This window comes from Prionailurus bengalensis, chromosome X, assembly GCF_016509475.1.
Source record: "Prionailurus bengalensis isolate Pbe53 chromosome X, Fcat_Pben_1.1_paternal_pri, whole genome shotgun sequence".
Classification (NCBI taxonomy): Eukaryota; Metazoa; Chordata; class Mammalia; order Carnivora; family Felidae; genus Prionailurus; species Prionailurus bengalensis.
The window spans coordinates 108,140,263-108,158,463 of record NC_057361.1 but is presented as its reverse complement, the minus strand read 5'-3'; the positions used below and the strand labels follow the sequence as shown (position 1 = coordinate 108,158,463).

The 18,201-nt window shown below is 52.2% G+C and overlaps 1 protein-coding gene across 3 annotated transcripts in view; it reads left to right on the top strand.

The window, feature by feature from the left end:
• The window catches only part of ELF4 (E74 like ETS transcription factor 4), a 50,184-nt gene extending 33,086 nt beyond the window's left edge, over window positions 1-17,098 (top strand). For all 3 annotated transcript variants that reach the window (XM_043571643.1, XM_043571641.1, XM_043571642.1), the window contains exons 2-9: window positions 2,263-2,543; window positions 6,856-7,027; window positions 7,461-7,553; window positions 8,910-9,101; window positions 10,424-10,507; window positions 10,584-10,776; window positions 11,379-11,756; window positions 12,634-17,098. In XM_043571643.1, coding sequence (XP_043427578.1) covers window positions 2,472-2,543; window positions 6,856-7,027; window positions 7,461-7,553; window positions 8,910-9,101; window positions 10,424-10,507; window positions 10,584-10,776; window positions 11,379-11,756; window positions 12,634-13,426 — 1,977 coding nt within the window. In that variant the 5' untranslated portion in view covers window positions 2,263-2,471 and the 3' untranslated portion in view covers window positions 13,427-17,098. The remainder of the gene's footprint in view (window positions 1-2,262; window positions 2,544-6,855; window positions 7,028-7,460; window positions 7,554-8,909; window positions 9,102-10,423; window positions 10,508-10,583; window positions 10,777-11,378; window positions 11,757-12,633) is intronic.
• Window positions 17,099-18,201: the final 1,103 nt, after the last annotated feature.

Here is an 18,201-nt window from a genome sequence, read left to right as displayed (position 1 = left end):
GTACTGACTGACCAGTATCATTCATTCGTTCATTGGTTCGTTAATTCATTCATGTGTTTGTTCTGCAAACATAAATTGAGTGTCTGCCACATGCCAAGCACAGTGCAGCTTGGTAACGTTTCACTGATGACCAACACAGTTGCCCCTGCCCTCAAGGAAGCCACTGCCTAATGGGGGAGGTGAGAAAGGTACAGGGAAGGTCTGCAGGCAGCGAGCAGCAGTGAACTCGCAAACAAGAAGTGATCTGTCAAGAGAGGCCAAAGCAATGAGCAAACCTGAAGGGAAGGGCTGCCGCTGAATGACCTTGTTGCGGGGAGAGGGAGCAGACACCAGAGTTTCGTGTTTAGACAAAGTGGGATTAGGTGAAAGTGATCCCTTTCATTTGATTAGTATGAGAATGCTTCCTGGGGGCAGACAGCCGGCCTGAGGGAGGGCGGGGAGCTGCGGAATGCGAGCCTTGGGGCGCTTTGGCTACAGGAGACAGACCTTCCAAGCATAAATGGCACTGGGAGGCTTCTCGGGCAGGCCACTGGAGACAGGGTCACAGGCAGGGCCCGGTGGGGGTAGGGTGAGGGAGGGAGGGGTGGAACTGTGTTTTTCCCAGGGCCTCCTCTTCGTCCTCGCAGGGCTGTCTCCTTAGCCAAAGGGAAACTCAGACCTGCCAGGTTGAGTTGAGTGACTTCTCGAAGTTTTTTGTTAAGGGTGGGTGGAAAGGTGCGGGGGTGGGGGGTGGGGTGAGGGCTGGGGTGGAGAGTGGGCGGAGCCAACCCTGTGGGCTAACGGAAAGGAAGTGGGAGAGGCCTGGGTGTCTTCTGTGGGGGAGAGCGGTCATCAGAGAGGTCACCCATGGTCCTCCTCCCTTTCCTCCCCTTTGCCCCTCTCCGAAGTTCCTCATTTCTTTCTGGGCCAGGAGAAGGTTCTGCCACCCCGACACTACCAAAGGTGTGTCAAGGAGGTAGGAGTCAAATGTGTCTCTCGGACTATGGTGCTTGGACCCAGTTCTTCAGGCGCTGGCGGTTGAACCGGGCTGTTTGTACACCCATCGCGCGCACGCACACGCAAGGGTACCATTAAAATCAACCCTAAGGGTCAAAGATGTGGTACCTGGAGGTGTAAAAGCCCACGTGCTCGAGAGCAGAGGAGCAGAGCAGGCTGGCAGGAGGGCCATGGCAGCAGGAGCTAGGCTTTGGGAGGTAAGCCTGGGTGCCACCGCAGACCACACGTAGAAGAGCAGCAAGCATGGCCCTGGGTGGCGTGTGTGCGCCTGAGGTTGCATACTGTGAGCTCCAGAGGCACCGGGCACCCGGGAGAGGAGAGACATGCGGGCTGCAGCAGACAGGTTTCCTGGAAAAGGGGGGGAGGTCCTGAGCCGGCCCTGCAGGATGGGGAAGGTTCTGTGGGCCCCTCCGCAAGCTGGGGCTCTCCTCACAAGTTCCCAGGGTGAGAGTTCAGTCTTGAAACTGAAAGCAAAGCTGAAGCAAGAGCAGGGACACCCCCCACCCCTCCCCGAGGCTCAGAAGCCATCCTCTCCAGTGGGCGGCAGCGGTGTCAGGGCAGCGATAAGTGCACAGGGCATGTGCCCCGCCTGTCTCGGGCCGTCGGGGCGTGGCTGAGACCAAGACTCCCCTCTTGGAGAGCTGCTGGCTCTGACAACAAAACCCCCACCGAGAGACATTTCTTCCTCTCTAGACTCTGCCCTTCAGAGCTAAGTGCCCCCACTTTTGAGGTAGACCGAACCAGGCAGAGTCTGGAAGAGCACCTGGTACAGCCATGTGTCGCTTCCCACACCCCTGAACACACGATTCTTTCCAAGTCAAGGGGCTTTTAAGGATTCTTCATGCTGCTGCGCCATCTATAAGGCCAGATGGGGTGCCCTGATTTCCCTTGTGGCCACACCCTGGGGATTAATCTTTGGGGTGGAGAGAGCCCAAAGTCCCTCTATCTGTCACCTTCTCCAGAGGAGGCAGGAGAAAAGGGAGGGAGGCTGTGTGTCTTTAGGGCCAGCTCAGGTGCAGATGCTGGTGACCTAGACTGACACTGAGGCTCAGCCACTTCCCACTGGAGGTAACTCAGTTAACTTCATCTTTTTCCTTCATTTTTTACTTGCCTCTTTTCTTCTTCCCCTTTCTTCTCCCATTGTCCTCCCCTTTTGGCAAGCCTCCTTGGTCCCTCTGGTTCGACTGGCTGTCGGCTGTCCTGTTGTGGGGACAAAGCTCAAGGAAGGTGACCGATTCACTGACCCTGTGATTCCCTTCTCCACAGGTCACTCCTGCGGTTGGCCCAACCCAGCATGCAGCCTTGAACCTGGCTTAGGCCACCACCTACTCCAGCTCTCTACACCCCCTATCTCCCGGTGGTTCGGGCTGTAGGCTCTAAGCTCCAAAGTACCTGAACAGCATCTGTTCGTCAAGAAACCCCCACAGCTCCAGAGGGCCCAGTGAACCCTGCTTTCGGCTCTCTGAGAAGACAGCATGGCTATTACCCTGCAGCCCAGTGACCTGATCTTTGAGTTTGCAAGCAACGGGATGGATGATATTCACCAGGTATGGCCCCAGAGAACAGAGCCTGGTCACCCAGGCGGACAATCAGAGAGACACACACTGGCAGGCAGACGGCAAGTCAGCTAGCCATCCGGCTAGCCAGTCAGCAAATGTTGATCAAGCACCTACTAGGTCCAGGCCACTGGCCCTGCATACCAGCCAGACTGTGCACCAGCTTGTCACTCATACGGCCGTCAGTAGTCATTGGGTGGTCATTTCGTGAGCCAGGAGCCCGTGTGCAGTTCTGGGGCACGTGCAGTCACCAAGTCAGCCATGCGGTCAGCATGGTGTCAGTCAGCAATGTGGCCTGAATGCATAGGTATACCTGGGCCCTCACGTGCATTCCTGTCCCCTTCCCTTCTCCCGCAGTGTCACAATGAGAAAGCTGCTGGGACAGACACATAGCGAGGGTGAGCACTGCCAGCTGGACCCATGGGCAAAGACCAGCCCCCCACCCCCTTCAGACACCTGTCTCTAGTATAGCTGATGGGCCCTTCCATAATCATCTTTTCAGCCTTAGTCTGAGGATTCAGCTCTGGAAATGGGGCTTTCTGGTGGGGGAAAGTTAAAAACTAGGACAGAATTCTGGCACTTAGGGCCCCACTGCTCCATATCTTGCTCTGTACTGGGGCCAAGGGAGCACTTTTTCCGTGCACTTAGCTGTACTCATTGGAGGGTGTCCTGGCACACCCATTGCTACCTACTCCTCTCCTTCCAGAAACTGGAGAAGAGGCAGCCAGGTACAGTAGAAGGAACAGAAGATTAAGTCAGGGGTCCTGGGTTCCAATCCCAGTTTGGCCACAGTTACACGTGGGCAAGTCCTGTCCTCTACCCTATCTGGCTGCCCTCTCCCCATCTTCACCAAGAGGAGATCCAGTTGGATTTTCTCTAAGGGCACCGCAGCCTAATACTGATGCTCTACGCTAAATCCTTGTGAGGACAGAAAACTTTGTCCGATTTCTGGCGGCTTACCAAAGGCTGCCCCCTAGTGGACTTTGAGCACATTGTCCTTTCTGTCCCGCTGGGTCTTAACCTAAAGTTGCTCAGTTTTATGCAACACCTGTGGTGTGCCTAGCCTTGTGGAAGGCATCATGGGAAGAGAAGGGAAGAAAAATCTAACCAAACATGAGTTCTCAATACTACTGGTCATTTTTTTCTTGTTTCTGATCTGCTCAGCAACTGTTACTGTTCTTTTTTTAAATGTTTATTTATTTATTTTGAGAGAGAGAGAGAGCGCGCATGAGCTGGGGAGGGACAGAGAGAGAGAGAGAGAGAGAGAGAATCCCAAGCAGGCTCCGAACTGTTAGTGCAGAACCTGATGGGGGGCTCGAACTCACGAACTATGGGATCATGACCTGAGCCGAAATGAAGAGCTGGACGCTTAACCAACTGAGTCACCCAATCCAAATCCCACACCTGCTCCTCCACCCTCAGCAGACAGCTTCTCCTCCAATCTACAGAGAAGCTCAAAACCAAGGACACCCTCAGTTTCCCTCCTTTCCCCCTTTTATTGATAACATCACCATTCTTGTTTCCTTCCTGCTGGCCCAGGAGAAAGAAGTGTCCCTCTTCTTTCCAGGGCTATCTCGTACCCATCCTTCATCTCTTCTCTCCTGCTTCCAAGACCTCAAACCATTGGCCACCCTTCTTAGCTCCTTTCTGCTCATTAGTATAGTCTCCACCCTCTGTGCTTAGGTTCTCACCTCCTTTCTTTCCCTCTTGTTAGGAAACAATTTTTATTAAAAATGTATCATTAATACAAAAGAGTACATAAATCATATATATATATATATATATACACACATATATATATGGAATAACTATAAAAAGAACACTTATGAACTCACCACCCATGTGAAGAAATAAAGCATTACTAGTCTCCTAGAAGTCCCTGATACCTAAAACATTTAATGAGAGCCTACTCTACACCAGGCCCTGATGTACATGCTTTATGCACATTGATCTGTTTAAACCACCCAGTGGGGTTGTTTAATATGACCACCCCAATTTTATAAAGTAAGGAAGCCGATGTACAGCAAGATTAGGTACCTTGCCCAAGGTCCCACTGTTACTAAGTAGCTGAACTTGGTTTCAAACCCAGGAAGTCTGGCTCTAGATCAGGACAATCCAATGGAATTTTTAAAATTTATTTATTTTTGAGAGAGAGACAGAGAGAGCGAGTCAGGGAGGGGCAGAGAGAGAGGGAGAGAGAGAATCCCAAGCAGGCTCTGCACTGTCAGCACAGAGCCCGATGTGGGGCTCGAACTCACAAACCGTGAGATCATGACCTGAGCCAAAACCAAGAGTCAGACGCTTAACCCACTGAGCCACCCAGGTGCCCCTCCAATGGAATTTTTTGAGGTACTAGAAGTGTTCTGTATTTGCCCTGTCCAGTATGGGGCCACTAATCACATATGGTTATGGAGCACTTGAGCTATGACTAATGCAACTAAAGGACTGAACTTTTTTTCAAGGTGATATTCTTTTTTTTTAATGTTTATTTCTTTTTTGAGAGAGAGACAGAGACAGAGATAGAGACAGAGTGCACACAGGAGAGGAGCAGAGGAAGACAGAGGATTCGAACCGAAGTAGGCTCAGTGCTGACAGCAGAGGGTCCAATGCAGGGCTCAAACTCACGAACCCTGTGAGAGCATGACCTGAGCCAAAGTTGAAGTCGGACACTTAACCGACTGAGCCACCCAGGCGCCCCTGAACTTTTACTTTTGAACACATTTTACATTTACATTTAAATAGTCACCCATGGCTAGTGAGTACCATTATTGGACAGACGGCTCTCAACTCATGGCCTTCATCCTGACACCCAACTGCCTGCCTCAGTCCATCCTCTCTCAGATCTGTTGTAATGTGCCTTGGGGCCCCAGCACCCCCCTGAGAGTGCTCTAGCCACGGTGACTGCCCAGTGGCCAAACCCAAAGTCGTTTTATCAATTTTTATTTTTCTGGATCCTTCAGGAACATTAGGCATAACTGAGCATTCTCATTCTTTTTTCATGAAGAAAGAATTAAGTCCCATGAAAATTTGGAAAATACAGAAAATTTGAAAGAAAAGGAAAAGAGTCACCCAAAGTCCTACAATAAAAACATAATTATTATAATTATTCTGGTATAATTCCTTCTATACGTAAGTTTTAATGTTTATTTATTTTTGAGACAGAGTGTGAGCAGGAAAGGGGCAGAGAGAGAGGGAGACACAGAATCTGAAGCAGGCTCCAGGTTCTGAGCTATCAGCAAAGAGCCTGACGTGGGGCTCGAACTCACAAACTGTGAGATCATGACCTAAGCTGAAGTTGGACACTTAACGACTGAGCCACCCAGGCGCCCCTATACATAAATTTTACTATGTCCTCCAGTGGTCAAATTCTCATCCTGATGATTATAGCCACTCTAAGGGATTTAGCGACCACTCTTTTGAACCCTTGGTCACATATTTTTCACTCCCTGATAGGTATCTCCATGTTAAATATTTCAAAGTACCATATCCAGACACTATTCCCCTTATCTTTCTCCAAAAAACTGTTTCTCCTCCTTCTGGGTCCCCCTTTCAATGAACAGTGTCCTCATGCACCCAACAAATCAAGCTGGAAATTGGAACCTTCTCTCCCACCCTAACAGGGACTGGGCCCTAACCTCCTACCTATATAATGCCTCTGTTCTTCTGTCTTCATTGCCAGAGACTGAGCCCTAAGATGTCCACAGTCTGAGCCACTAATCCTGGATACCCAACCCTATGGGCTGAGTCCCTCACCCTTGCCATTGACTAATGCTTTCCCACTGGCCTGAGAATGAGCCTAACCCTTCTCACAGACCAAGCATAACCCTGGCCAAGGATTAACCCAGAACTACAACCAATTAAAATTGCGTGATCTTGGGGGCTCCTGGGTGGCTCAGTCGGTTGAGTGTCCAACTCTTGATTTCAGCTTAAGTCATGATCTCACAGTTCATGGGATCGAGCCCCGTGTTGGGCTCTGCACTGGAAGTGCAGAGCCTGCTTGAGATTCTCTCTCTCTGCTCCTCCCCAGCTCTGTCTCTCTCAAAATAAACATTTAAAAAAATTAAAAAAAAAAACCTGTTTGCCCTTGATTGAGTGCAGGTGGTACAGAGCTAACCCATCTCTGTTAATCAAGAATCCACTCAAAGCATCACCTAGTGAGGTTGGACCCAGAACAATGTCATCCTACAAAGGACAGCCCTGAGGGGTCCAAGAATTAAGAATTGCAAGACGGGCCAGATTCTGTTGGCAGGGCTTCCTGGTAGAGGCAGGTGAGCCTTAAACCAGATTCCTATCTTGTCCATAGCTGGAAGACCCCTCGGTGTTCCCAGCTGTGATCGTGGAACAGGTACCCTACCCTGAATTACTGCATCTGTACTCAGGACTGGAACTGGACGACGTTCACAATGGTATCATAACAGACGGGACGTTGTGCATGGCACAGGATCAGATCCTGGAGGGCAGTATTTTGCTGGCAGGTTTGTTTCCTTCCTGGGCAGGGAAGATGTGGAAGAGAAAGTGGTTCTGTCTTCAGGGAATCGTAGCCTACAATGGCTCCTAGTGACCTTACGCAGCAAGGGCAAGGCCCGCAAGAGTTGGAAATTAGATGGGGCGGTTAGGACAAGCAAAAGGTAGTACCACTTCATAGAGGAGGAAACCACCTAAATGGATCCGTGATCTCTCAAGATGGAATGGGACAAGGAAGAGTGGAGACCAGCTGAGGTGAGTGTAGAGAAAAGGTGGAGAGTTACAGTAGGTGGCACACCATCCCCTTCCCGCTATCCCTTGGCCTCTTAGCACCATTCTCTGGGCTGGCCCTGATGACTGCTCTATCCCTGCCCTGTGCCCTGAGGGAACTTTTTTTCTGCCCCATGCCCTCTGTCAACCCCACACCATGGAACCTGGAACCAGATGACAATGAAGCAACCTCACAAACCATGTCAACCACTGAAGTCTTACTCAACGTCGAGTCTCCCAATGACATCCTGGATGAGAAGCAGATCTGTAAGTTTGAACCCTGGTGCCTTAACCCAAGGCGACGAAAAATGCCATCGAAAACTACCACATCCACCCACATACTGGATTGCCAGGCACATGTGCATGCCAGCACACATACCCACAGCCACTGCCACACGTGTAAATGTGCTCTTGAATTGTGGCTGGAACAGAGGGTGCCAGAGGGCACCGTAGGCAAGGAAAAGTTGGCCAAGGTGACTTCCTTTCTCCAATGTTTAAATCATGCTAAAATACTCATAACATAAAATTGACCACCTTAACCATTTCTCAGCATACAGGTCAGTGGTATGAAGTACAATTTGTATTTTGCATTCTCACCACCATCATCTCCAGAACCTCCATCCTGCAAACCTGAAACTCTGTGCCCATTAAACAGTAACTCCTCATTGCCCCTCTCCTCTCAGCCCCTGGCAGCCAGCGCTCTACTTTCTGTCACTATGAATTGCATGACTCTAGGGACCTCACATGAGTGTAGTCACACAGTCGTGGTCTTTGAGGACTGGCTTATTTCACTTAACATAATGACCTCAAGGTCTGTCCATGTTATGGCATATGTCAGAATTTCCTTCCTTTTTAAGGGTGACTCTTCGGTCCCCTCTGCTCTCTTGCCCGGCTCCCAGGAAGACTGTGCAGGGTGTGGCTTATTTAGAAATGCGCCAGGCTTGAAATCCCCTCCTCTCTTCCCTGTTCTTGGAGGCTGGCCCCTACCTCCCCAGAAGGCCCCCAAGGTAGGCTCCTGCCCCAGCTCCCCCTCAGGCCTTTGCCTGACTCCTGGACAGGAGGACTCCCAGCCCTAACTGCCCCTTCCCAAGGGGATGCTGAGATCCAGTGGGGGAAAGAAAGCCTGAAGGTGTAAGTTAAGAGTACTAGTATTTCTGTTGACCACCCTGTCACTAATAAACACTCAGGCTTCAGCAGATAATTACCGAATGCCCACATGTACCAGGCACCAGCTTGCTGTGTGACCTTGGACACATGCCCTGCCATCTCTAGATCTCAGTTTCCTTACCAGGAAAGCAGAGGAGTTGGGCTAATTGATACTTTCCAGTTGTAAAACAAGTGAATGACTAAATCAAGGTGGCCCTTTACCCTGGGTGTTGCCTGGAACTTCCCCACCACCAGCAGTGGCTGCAAATGTGGCAGCCGTGATTGGGACCAGCTCATGCCCACAGCCCTGCAGGTGTTTCCTCTCCTCATGGTGCAAGACACATGAGGCATTTTCAGGTGTATCCTGAATCTGGGGCTGTGGGGAACGACTCCCACCGCCCTCCCCGGGAGCCCACCATTCTTTTCAGTGCCCTCCCTGCCCCAGGCCACTGGAACTTCAGGCCTCTCTCCTTGCAGTCAGCACCTCCGAAATGCTTCCCGACTCAGACCCTGCTCCAGCTGCCACTCTGCCCAACTACCTGTTTCCTGTCTCTGAGCCTGATGCCCTGAATGGGGCAGGTGACACTGATGACCAGGAGGGACACTGTCTGGAGGAGAAGGTCCCCAGAGAGGAAAGTGCCAAGAAGACTGGAAAATCAAAGAAGAGAAGTAAGAGAGACGGAGGTGGGGGATGGGGAGAAGAAGTGTGTGTGTGTGTTCAAGGGGGCGCAGTAGGCAGGGGGCAGGTCAGGGACACCATAAGGGGTGAGTGGGTTGAGGCTCTTAGACACATTAAGAGGACAGCTCTCATGACAGGGGTGGACGAAATGTCCTCCCTTCTGTAAAACCTGGCCTCATCAGTTGGCCTGACATCTCCCATGCCATTGCTGTCGGCCCAGCATATATGTAAACTCTTCCAGAAATGCCAATGATCCCAGATGGGTTGAACCCTCGTCTTGGTGTTTGGACACCATCCTTGGCCTCCTGGCAAGTCCCTGGCCCTCTGGGGGCCTCTGCCTATAAAAGAGGCTTCATCCAGGGGTGCCTGGGTGGCTCCGTCGGTTGGGCGTCCGACTTCGGCCCAGGTCATGATCTCACAGTTTGTGAGTTCGAGCCCCGGCGTCAGGCTCTGTGCTGACAGCTTGGAGCCTGGAGCCTGCTTCGGATTCTGTGTCTCCCTCTCTCTCTCTGCACCTCCCCAGCTCATGCTTGCACTCTGTCTCTGTCAAAAATAAATAAACTTAAAAAAATTTTTTTAAATAAATTAAAAAAAAAAAAAGAGGCCTCATCCTGTGTGCTTATCTTCCTTCTCCAAGCTTGTGGTGCTTGGGCCATATGTGGGAGAGGACTTTGGGCTTTCCCAAGCCCCGGTGTTACTGATTTCCTTAGGTAATGACTGGTTGCCACTGCCTTAGCGAGGGAACCAAAGCCTCAGTGTCACACTTACCTGCACAACAGCTGCCCCATTAGGCTGCCTTCTCTCTCTCTCTCTCTCTCTCTCTCTCTCTCTTTTAATGTTTATTTATTTTCAGAGAGAGAGAGAGAGAGAGAGCATGAGCAGGGGAGGGGCAGAGAGAGAGAGAATTACAAGTGCAGATGAGATCATGACCTGATCCAAAATCAAGAGTCTGACGCTGAACCAACTGAGCCACCCAGGTGCCCCGAGGCTACCTTTCCATTTCAAACATTAGGCTAGGTGGATTGTGTTCTTCTAAAGGGGACTCATTTGTAACCACTACCGCATTGCAGTCGTGTTCTGGTGTACCTTTGGGGCCTGAAAATGAGGGCGGGCCATTGGGCAAGTGCAGGAACCTGAGGGCTGTGGTTGTGGAGGGTGATCGTGGGCCTCTGGTCTTGTTGACCCGGCTCTTCCTTGTCTGCCTTGGCACCCTACTCGAGGAGCTCCGGGGTCCTCCCTCTCGGGAGTCCACCCTGGAGCACTCACTGCCATCTCGTCTCTGCCTCATCCTCCTCCCTGCTTCCCCTCACAGTCCGGAAGACCAAGGGCAACCGCAGTACCTCACCAGTCACTGACCCCAGCATCCCCATTCGGAAGAAATCTAAGGATGGCAAAGGTGCGGCTGGGAGTCAGGTGAGGTGGGAGGGGGACTGGAGGGCCTAGGCAGCCCCTCATCACGTGCCCTTCTGCAGGCAGCACCATCTATCTGTGGGAGTTCCTCCTCGCACTGCTGCAAGACAGGAACACCTGCCCCAAGTACATCAAGTGGACCCAGCGAGAGAAAGGCATCTTCAAGCTGGTGGACTCCAAAGCCGTGTCCAAGCTGTGGGGGAAGCAGAAAAATAAGCCCGACATGAACTATGAGACAATGGGGCGGGCGCTAAGGTAGGAGCTGCTGGGGCACCGAGTCCCTGCCCGGGGGTGGGGGTGGGGGGTTACCGAACTCTTCTCCTTGTCCAAGACGTCCCTCCTGCCTTAGGATCTCCCAGCTCTCCCACGTGCTTGCCCTAAGCCTGTTCCCGGACCCCTGGGAGGAACAGCCCCCTCCCTCGTGTATCTCTGTCCTGGCTTTTTCTCTTTTTATAACAGAAGAGCCCTTAAGGACCCCGAATCCCCAGGAAGGGCCTTCTGCCAGCCAGAGACCCAGGGAGACAGGCCCAAGTTACCCACCGTTGACCTTTCAGGCCGGGGGACAGCTGAGCTTCCCAACGTCCATCCCCTCCCATCCTTTACTCACCCATTGTCCTTAGCCCCAAAGCAGGGCAGGGCTAACATTTAGAACCCCTTTTCGTGGCCCTTTGTGTCCTCAGGGGGAGATCTCAGGAATTTCATAAAAGCCTTCCAAGTCCAAGAGTTGGCCTTGGCTGGGCTCCCTTGCCCTGGGCTCCCATCTGGCTGCCTGGCTGCCACCCTCCTCCTGCCGGACCTGCCCTGGAGGGTGGCATGTCCCGGCCTAACTCCCCACATCCCCGGCCCTCGTCCCCCAGATACTACTACCAAAGAGGCATCCTTGCCAAAGTGGAAGGGCAGAGGCTGGTGTACCAGTTTAAGGAGATGCCCAAGGACCTGGTGGTGATCGAAGACGAGGATGAGAGAAGTGAAGTCACGGCGGCCTCCCCTCGGGCCTCCACTCCCTGCACCTCCTCCGCCAGCACCACCAGGCGAGCCAGCTCCAGGGTCTCGGCCAGAGCTGCTCCCCAGGGCAAGGCAGGCCCTTCCTGGGAAAAGCCAAAGGTTCAGAGCGTTGGCTTACAGCCGTCTGCAAATCTGGAAGTGGGACTGTGTGCAGATGAGGAGATCCCCACTACCTCCGCCGTGCTCATCCCTCCCCCAGAGAGCCAGGCCAAATTCCCCAAAGCCATGAGGTAAGGGCCCCGGAGTCATTACAGGTCTTCTACTAGGACCGTGTTTGGGGAGAGTGTTCAACTTCTTGTGGAGTTCTGCTGTGTCTCCAGTCTCACGGGACACTCCCAGAATCCCTGGGAAGCCAGTAGGGCACCTGTTGGTCAAGAGGGGAAAAGTGACTTGCCCAAGGTCGCACGCTAAAATAATGGCAATGCCAGCACTTGACCTGGGCAGCTTCTGTCACCAGCTGGGGCTGTTCTGGTTATTTCAGAGTGCTCCCCAAGTAGCCACCAGGTACCTCCACATCTGGGCCCATCTCCCCAAGCCTCCTCCATTCCAGAAAAGAGACAATGGAGGATGGTACAGAGACACCCATTCTGCTTCCCTCAGGCCCTCCAGGGCCACCTGGAAAGCTCTCGCTACTTCTTGTCCATGCTCATTGCCTCCAAATTTTCCCTGAGAAGGTTGGGCTTTGAGTTATGTGTATGTTACTCTCACTACACTGGCGTGGATAAGGTACTCTCCTGAGGAGGGAAGGCAATAGAGCGGAGTGGTGAGCAACATGAGCTTGGGGGTCAGAAAGCCTAGATGTGGGTCCCTGTGACTCGCTGTGTGGTCTAAGGCAAGTTACATAACCTCTCCGTGCTTCCGTTTCCTCAAGCTGTAAAATCACACTATTAATCTTATTCAATTTGTGGGTTGTTTGGGAGATTGAGTGAAATACCACACGCCAGGCATGTAGAACGGTTCCTGACCTATACTAAGTACTCAGTAGGTGTTGGCTGGTACAACAGCAAAGAAACCACACCTTCAGCTCTGTTCCTCCTGTGCCCTGCTCCCTAGCCAGTTGGGAGATGCCTTCTGCCTTAACCAAATCTGTTTTCTGTTTCTTCTCAGTACTTCTTCAGTGCCCAGCAACATCCACCTAGGAGTGGCCCCTGTGGGGTCAGGCTCAGCCCTGACCCTGCAGACCATCCCACTGACCACAGTGCTGACCAATGGGCCTCCTGCCAGTACTACTGCTTCAACCCAGCTTGTTCTCCAGAGTGTTCCGCCTGCTTCGACCTTCAAGGACACCTTCACTTTGCAGGCCTCCTTCCCCCTGAACACCAGTTTCCAAGAAAGTCAGGTGGCAGCACCAGGGGCTCCGCTGATTCTTAGTGGTCTCCCACAACTTCTGGCTGGGGCCAACCGTCCGACCAATCCAGCGCCATCCTCCGTCACAGGGGCTGGAGCAGCAGGGCCCAGCTCTCAGGCCCCTGGGACTGTCATCGCTGCCTTCATCAGGACTTCGGGTGCCACAGCAGCCCCTGGGGTCAAGGAGGGGCCACTGAGGCCCTCCTCATATGTGCAGGGCATGGTGACTGGGGCCCCCATGGAGGGGCTGCTGGTTCCTGAAGAGACCCTGAGGGAGCTCCTGAGGGATCGGGCTCACCTTCAGCCACTTCCAACCCAGGTGGTTTCAAGGGGTTCCCTTCCGGGGAACCAGACTTTCTCTTCTCCCAGCTGCCCCACTGTTGGGCTGACCCCAGTGGCTGAACTTGAGCTCTCCTCAGGCTCAGGGTCCCTGTTTATGGCTGAGCCTAATGTGACCACATCTGGGAACCTGCTTGCCAGATCCCCAACCCCAGCCCCCTTCTCCCCATTCAATCCCACTTCGCTTATAAAGATGGAGCCCCATGACATATAAATGAAGGGGGTCGGGGGAGGTGTGTCCCAACAGGCAAAGTTGAACAGCATTTTTATATGGACTTCCTGTAGCAGAGACTAACTGAAACAGCACACCTGCCCTTTTCAGTGGGATGTCAATACACCAGATCCCCTGTCCCCGACCCCTGCCCCGTGTCACCACGGCCAAGCCACGCCCAGTTTGAGCATCCGTGGCGTCAGACCGTGGCCTTCAGGAGCACTAGGGGATATGCTCTTGTCAGGGTAATGGGCTGACTTGGTGATGGAGCGAAAACCTCCTGAGAAGTTTGTGGCCAGGGCTGAGGCAGGGGCTCTGGAGGAAGAGTCCTGTCGTGGGGCTATATTTCACCGTCTACGTTCCGTCCACAGGGAATTTCCTATCCCGTATGTGAATATCTCTGTATGTGTGTGTACTCGTGGGTCTGTATCTCTGTTTCTTTGGGGAGGATGGGCGTGTAGCTGTGAGGTCTTCAAGGGTGTGTGTGTCTTTGCGGGTCAGCTGCAGAGATGGGGAGTGTTTTTTAAAAGAAAGCATTCTCTAGTGCCCTCTGTACAAACCGAGATTCAGTTGCTCTGAGGCTGTGGGGTGCATGCTGGATCCCCCAAATTGAGAGAGATGTCACAGAGCTGGAGCAGGTCCAGGGTACGAGGATTTCAGTGGGCATGTGTGCTGGGGAAGATGCGGTTAGAAGGGCCAAGGTCAGACCCAGATAGAAAGTCCCCAGGCAGGGGCTGAAATTAATTGAATGTGCCGAGGGTGTGGACTCCCTCTTGATGAGTGTCATCCCGATACTTCCCTGCTGTCAGGCATTGCTGGGACAGCTGTGTCGCCGTGCATGCTGGCTCTGCCTCCGTCCTCACCCGTGTGTGCCTGCTGCTCAGCGTGCCTTCTACTCACCTTGTAGGCTTGCCAACCCACTCGCCCCCACAATGGCTATCACAGTCCTCGAGTGGACTGTTGACACTCATCGCCAACTTTCAGTTGCACCTGGCCCTGATTCCTCCTGCAGCAAGACAGGAGCCAGCAGATGTGAGCCCCCATGGCACTTCTCCCATCTCTACATGGTTCCTTGCTTCCCTCTTTCTTCTTTCTGAGGAAGTTTCAACTGATCCTCTATTAGGTCAAACCCTTGGCCTAACTCCTCCTTCCCCTTTGAATTAGCTTTCCTCTCTCCTGCGAAAACTGGGGGGCAAGGCTAAGAGTTAAAACACATTGACAGCCTCAGAAACAATGATATGATCTGGTGAATTTGGTTAATGTGAATCAGTGCCTCAGGACCTTTTCTGTGTCCGCAGTATAAAACCATCCATTAGACCTAACTACCTCCCCAGGTTGTTCTCTCTTTCCTTCTGGTCACTGCCAAGCCTCCTATCATTCTCTCCCACTCTCTTCCCCCTTCTCTCCCTGGAAAGGAAACATATATGGATGTGCAGATGTATTTATTACACATCTCCAACACTCGGCATTAAAATGCCTTTTTCTAATATGATCAGTTTATTATGACAAATTCCCAATGATGAAAAGTGAAACATCCCAAGAAAGAGTCACCTTTCAAACAAAATTTGCACAAAGTCGCTGCATGGATTAGGGGTGGCCCTGCCCCCGCCCCAAATCCATAGAACTCATCATCCGAAGGTCACTGATACCCTCATGGTGACATGAAGTGTCTTCTTCACAGTTCTCAGTCCCTGTGAGCCCTCATGGCTCGTGACACTACTTTCTTCCCCCTCCTGCAGTAGCCGGGTTCTTGGGCTACCCTCTGTACCTGTACTGGCCCCACATCTGCCACTTTAAATGTGGGTGCCCACAAAGGGTCTCAGCCGCTCTCCTGGCTCTGCCTTGGCTCTTTGGGGATGGGGCTGAAATTGAGAGAGTCAGCCCCCACTTTTCTCCTCAGCTCCTGCTTGCATTTCCAGCAGCCTGCTGGACATTTCCATCCAGATGCCTGTCATGCCTCAAACACAGCCCTTCTATCAAAAATGGATTTGAAAGTCTTCACACACACACACACACACACACACAACCTTTCCTTCCCCCAAAACAAAAAGCTGTCATGACTTGCCTATTTCTGTGAAAGGTGCCACCATTTTCCTGACCTTCTAAGCTTGACATTTCAGAGCCATCTGACGGCTGCCTTCATTTGACCCTAACCCTCCCCCATCTCTTGAAGTCCACGCCGTTTGCCATGTCTCCGAAATCTAGCCTTTCTTCCACATTCTCAGAGCCTCCAGCCTAGCTCAGACTTACTCGACTATATCCCTTTCCCGACACACCAACACACCGCAGTGTGACCTGTCCCCCTCTCTGATCTGCCTGCTGGGGCACCAGTCCTGTTCTTTCTCTGCTAAAAAGCCTTCAATGGCTTTTCATTGCCTATAGGTAGGGGTGATACTCAAAATACTTTAGCCTCCCATCTGTTCTGGCAGTCGGGCATTAACTCTTAATTTGCTGAACCACAAAGCAGTCCAGGGGTCCTGGAGGAGAGGGGAGGGAATATTTGAGGACTCAGGGCAGTAATTCCAAAAGGAAGGTACCAAGTCCTTGGACCTTCTGGCAAAGGCCCTTCACCATCAAGCCCCAGCCGACTTCCCTAGTCATCTCTCACATTGCTTCCCTGACCCCCGGGGTCCTGCTCCAAACAAGGATCCCCTGGCCTTTGAGTTTGCCTCTGTTTGAAGTCTCCCACCTCTGTGATTTTGCTTTACTTGGTTCTGCTCAATCAGGATGCTCCTCCCACCCCGTTAAGTACCAATTAAATCGTATCCATCCTTTAAGACTCTGTTCACGGAAGCTGCCTCCCCAGACCAGACTACCCCTGAGTTCTTCATTTGAAATTCGCACCAATTGCCACTCTTTTGGCAACTGCTCATGAATAGTGACATCTCCTCTGTTATAATCACAAACTGTTACTTAAATCTTCAATGACCTGGGCCTATTTAGTCTCCCCACTTAGTGTGCCACCTTTCGAGGGGCGGGGGGCTGTAGCACCCACAGAGCGGGGCAAGCTATGAATCATCTAGTGAGCATCAGTGAACCCATTGAGCTGCTGAGAGATGGGGATGAAAGTCTGAGGCTGGTGACCTCTGACCTCCCCTCTGCACAGGCACTCACCCTAGGTGCTCCACTGCCCAGGGCCGGACCTCTCTGGCTCAGTGCCCTCATGATGCCCCCACTCCCACCCCCCAGCCTTATCACCCAAGAGTTGTTACTACTTTGAACACCCCTGCCCCTAAAGAAACTTCCCTGTCCAGTTTCTTTCCTAATTCAAAGTGTTAAAGTAGCTAATCTGGTCAACTAACCTGTGCTGATCTAGTTATGGGAGAGGGCCGGAGGAGACCCTCAGGAGACTGGTTCATTTTTGCCAGGGTCATGTGGCAACAACATCCTTGCCTTTGCAAAGACGGTGTAATGGGGTCAGGAGACCGGCTCCTCACCCCCTAGCAGCTGATGTATCCCTCCTTCCTCTGGGCTCCCGCAGCACTTTGTGTATACCTCTTACTGTAGCACTTAGCACATGGTAGCTCCTTAGCTATGTGTTTATGTATGTTGCCCCTCTAATAGACTGTGAGCTCCTCAAGGACAGGGACTGTGTGTTAGTCACTGATGTATCCCCAGCGCCTAGCACAGTGCCTGGCACACAGTAGGTGCTCAATAAATGTTTATTGAAAGAAACAATGAGTCATGTTTCTAATCATGGGGATATCAGCCATATACTGTAGCAGGCAAAAGGGGGAGGGGAAGGACAACCCATACTTGGGGGCTCTCACAGCTTTTTGGCCCCTCATATGACTGCAGGCAGCTGCTTCCTTGCCCAGGTCTACCTGCCCCCCTCCTAACAGGGTCCAGAGGAGCCTGAGGCTGCTTCTAGCTGTGCCTTACTGTCACCAGGAGCCACTGGGGACTCCTGAACTCCCCACCCCTTTGCCCTGCCCTTTTCAGCTTCAGCACTGGTTCCTCACCTCTGGCTGGAAAGGAGTGGCAGAAAGGTCAGGACCCATGGAAAGGGCGAGGCAAGAAGTTATTCTTACCATCATAGGTTTTTCTGACTCCATATTTGTTTTTATTTGAGAGAGAAAGAGATACAGAGAGCAGGGGAGGGGCGGGGGGGGGGAGAGACAGAGAGACAGAGAGAGAGAGAGAGAATCTTAAGAATCCATGCTGAGCATGAAGCCTGGAGCCGGGCTAGATCCCACACCCTGGGATCACGACCTGCCCCAAAATCAAGACTCAGATGCTCAACGGACTGAGCCCCCAGGCGTCCTCAGTAATGTATTTTTATTATTTTATTTTATTTTTAAAGGTTTAAAAATGCTTTTTAATTTATTTTTGACAGAGAGAGAGGGACAGAGACAGAGCATGAGCAGGGGAGGGGCAGATAGAGACGGAAACACAGAAGCCGAAGCAGGCTCCAGGCTCTGGACAGCACAGAGCCCCACGGGGCGGGGCTCGAACTCAGAACTGGGAGATCACGACCTGAGCCTAAGTCGGCCGCTTAACTGAGCCATCCAGGCGCCCCTGTTTTTATTTTTAAAGTTTATTTTGAGAGAGAGAGAGAGAAAAAGAGAGAAAAAAAGTGCGGGAGGAGCAAGGGGAGAGATAATCACAAGCAGGCTCTGCACTGTCAGTACGGAGCCTGAGGCGGGGCTCGAACCCACGCACCACGAGAGCATGACCTGAGCCACCCAGGCGTTCCCCCCATAACGTATTTTTAAAGAGGTCTCTGCTTCCAAAGCTGCTGGACCCGAGGTGAGTGAGCTCATCTCCCTCCCACCGCT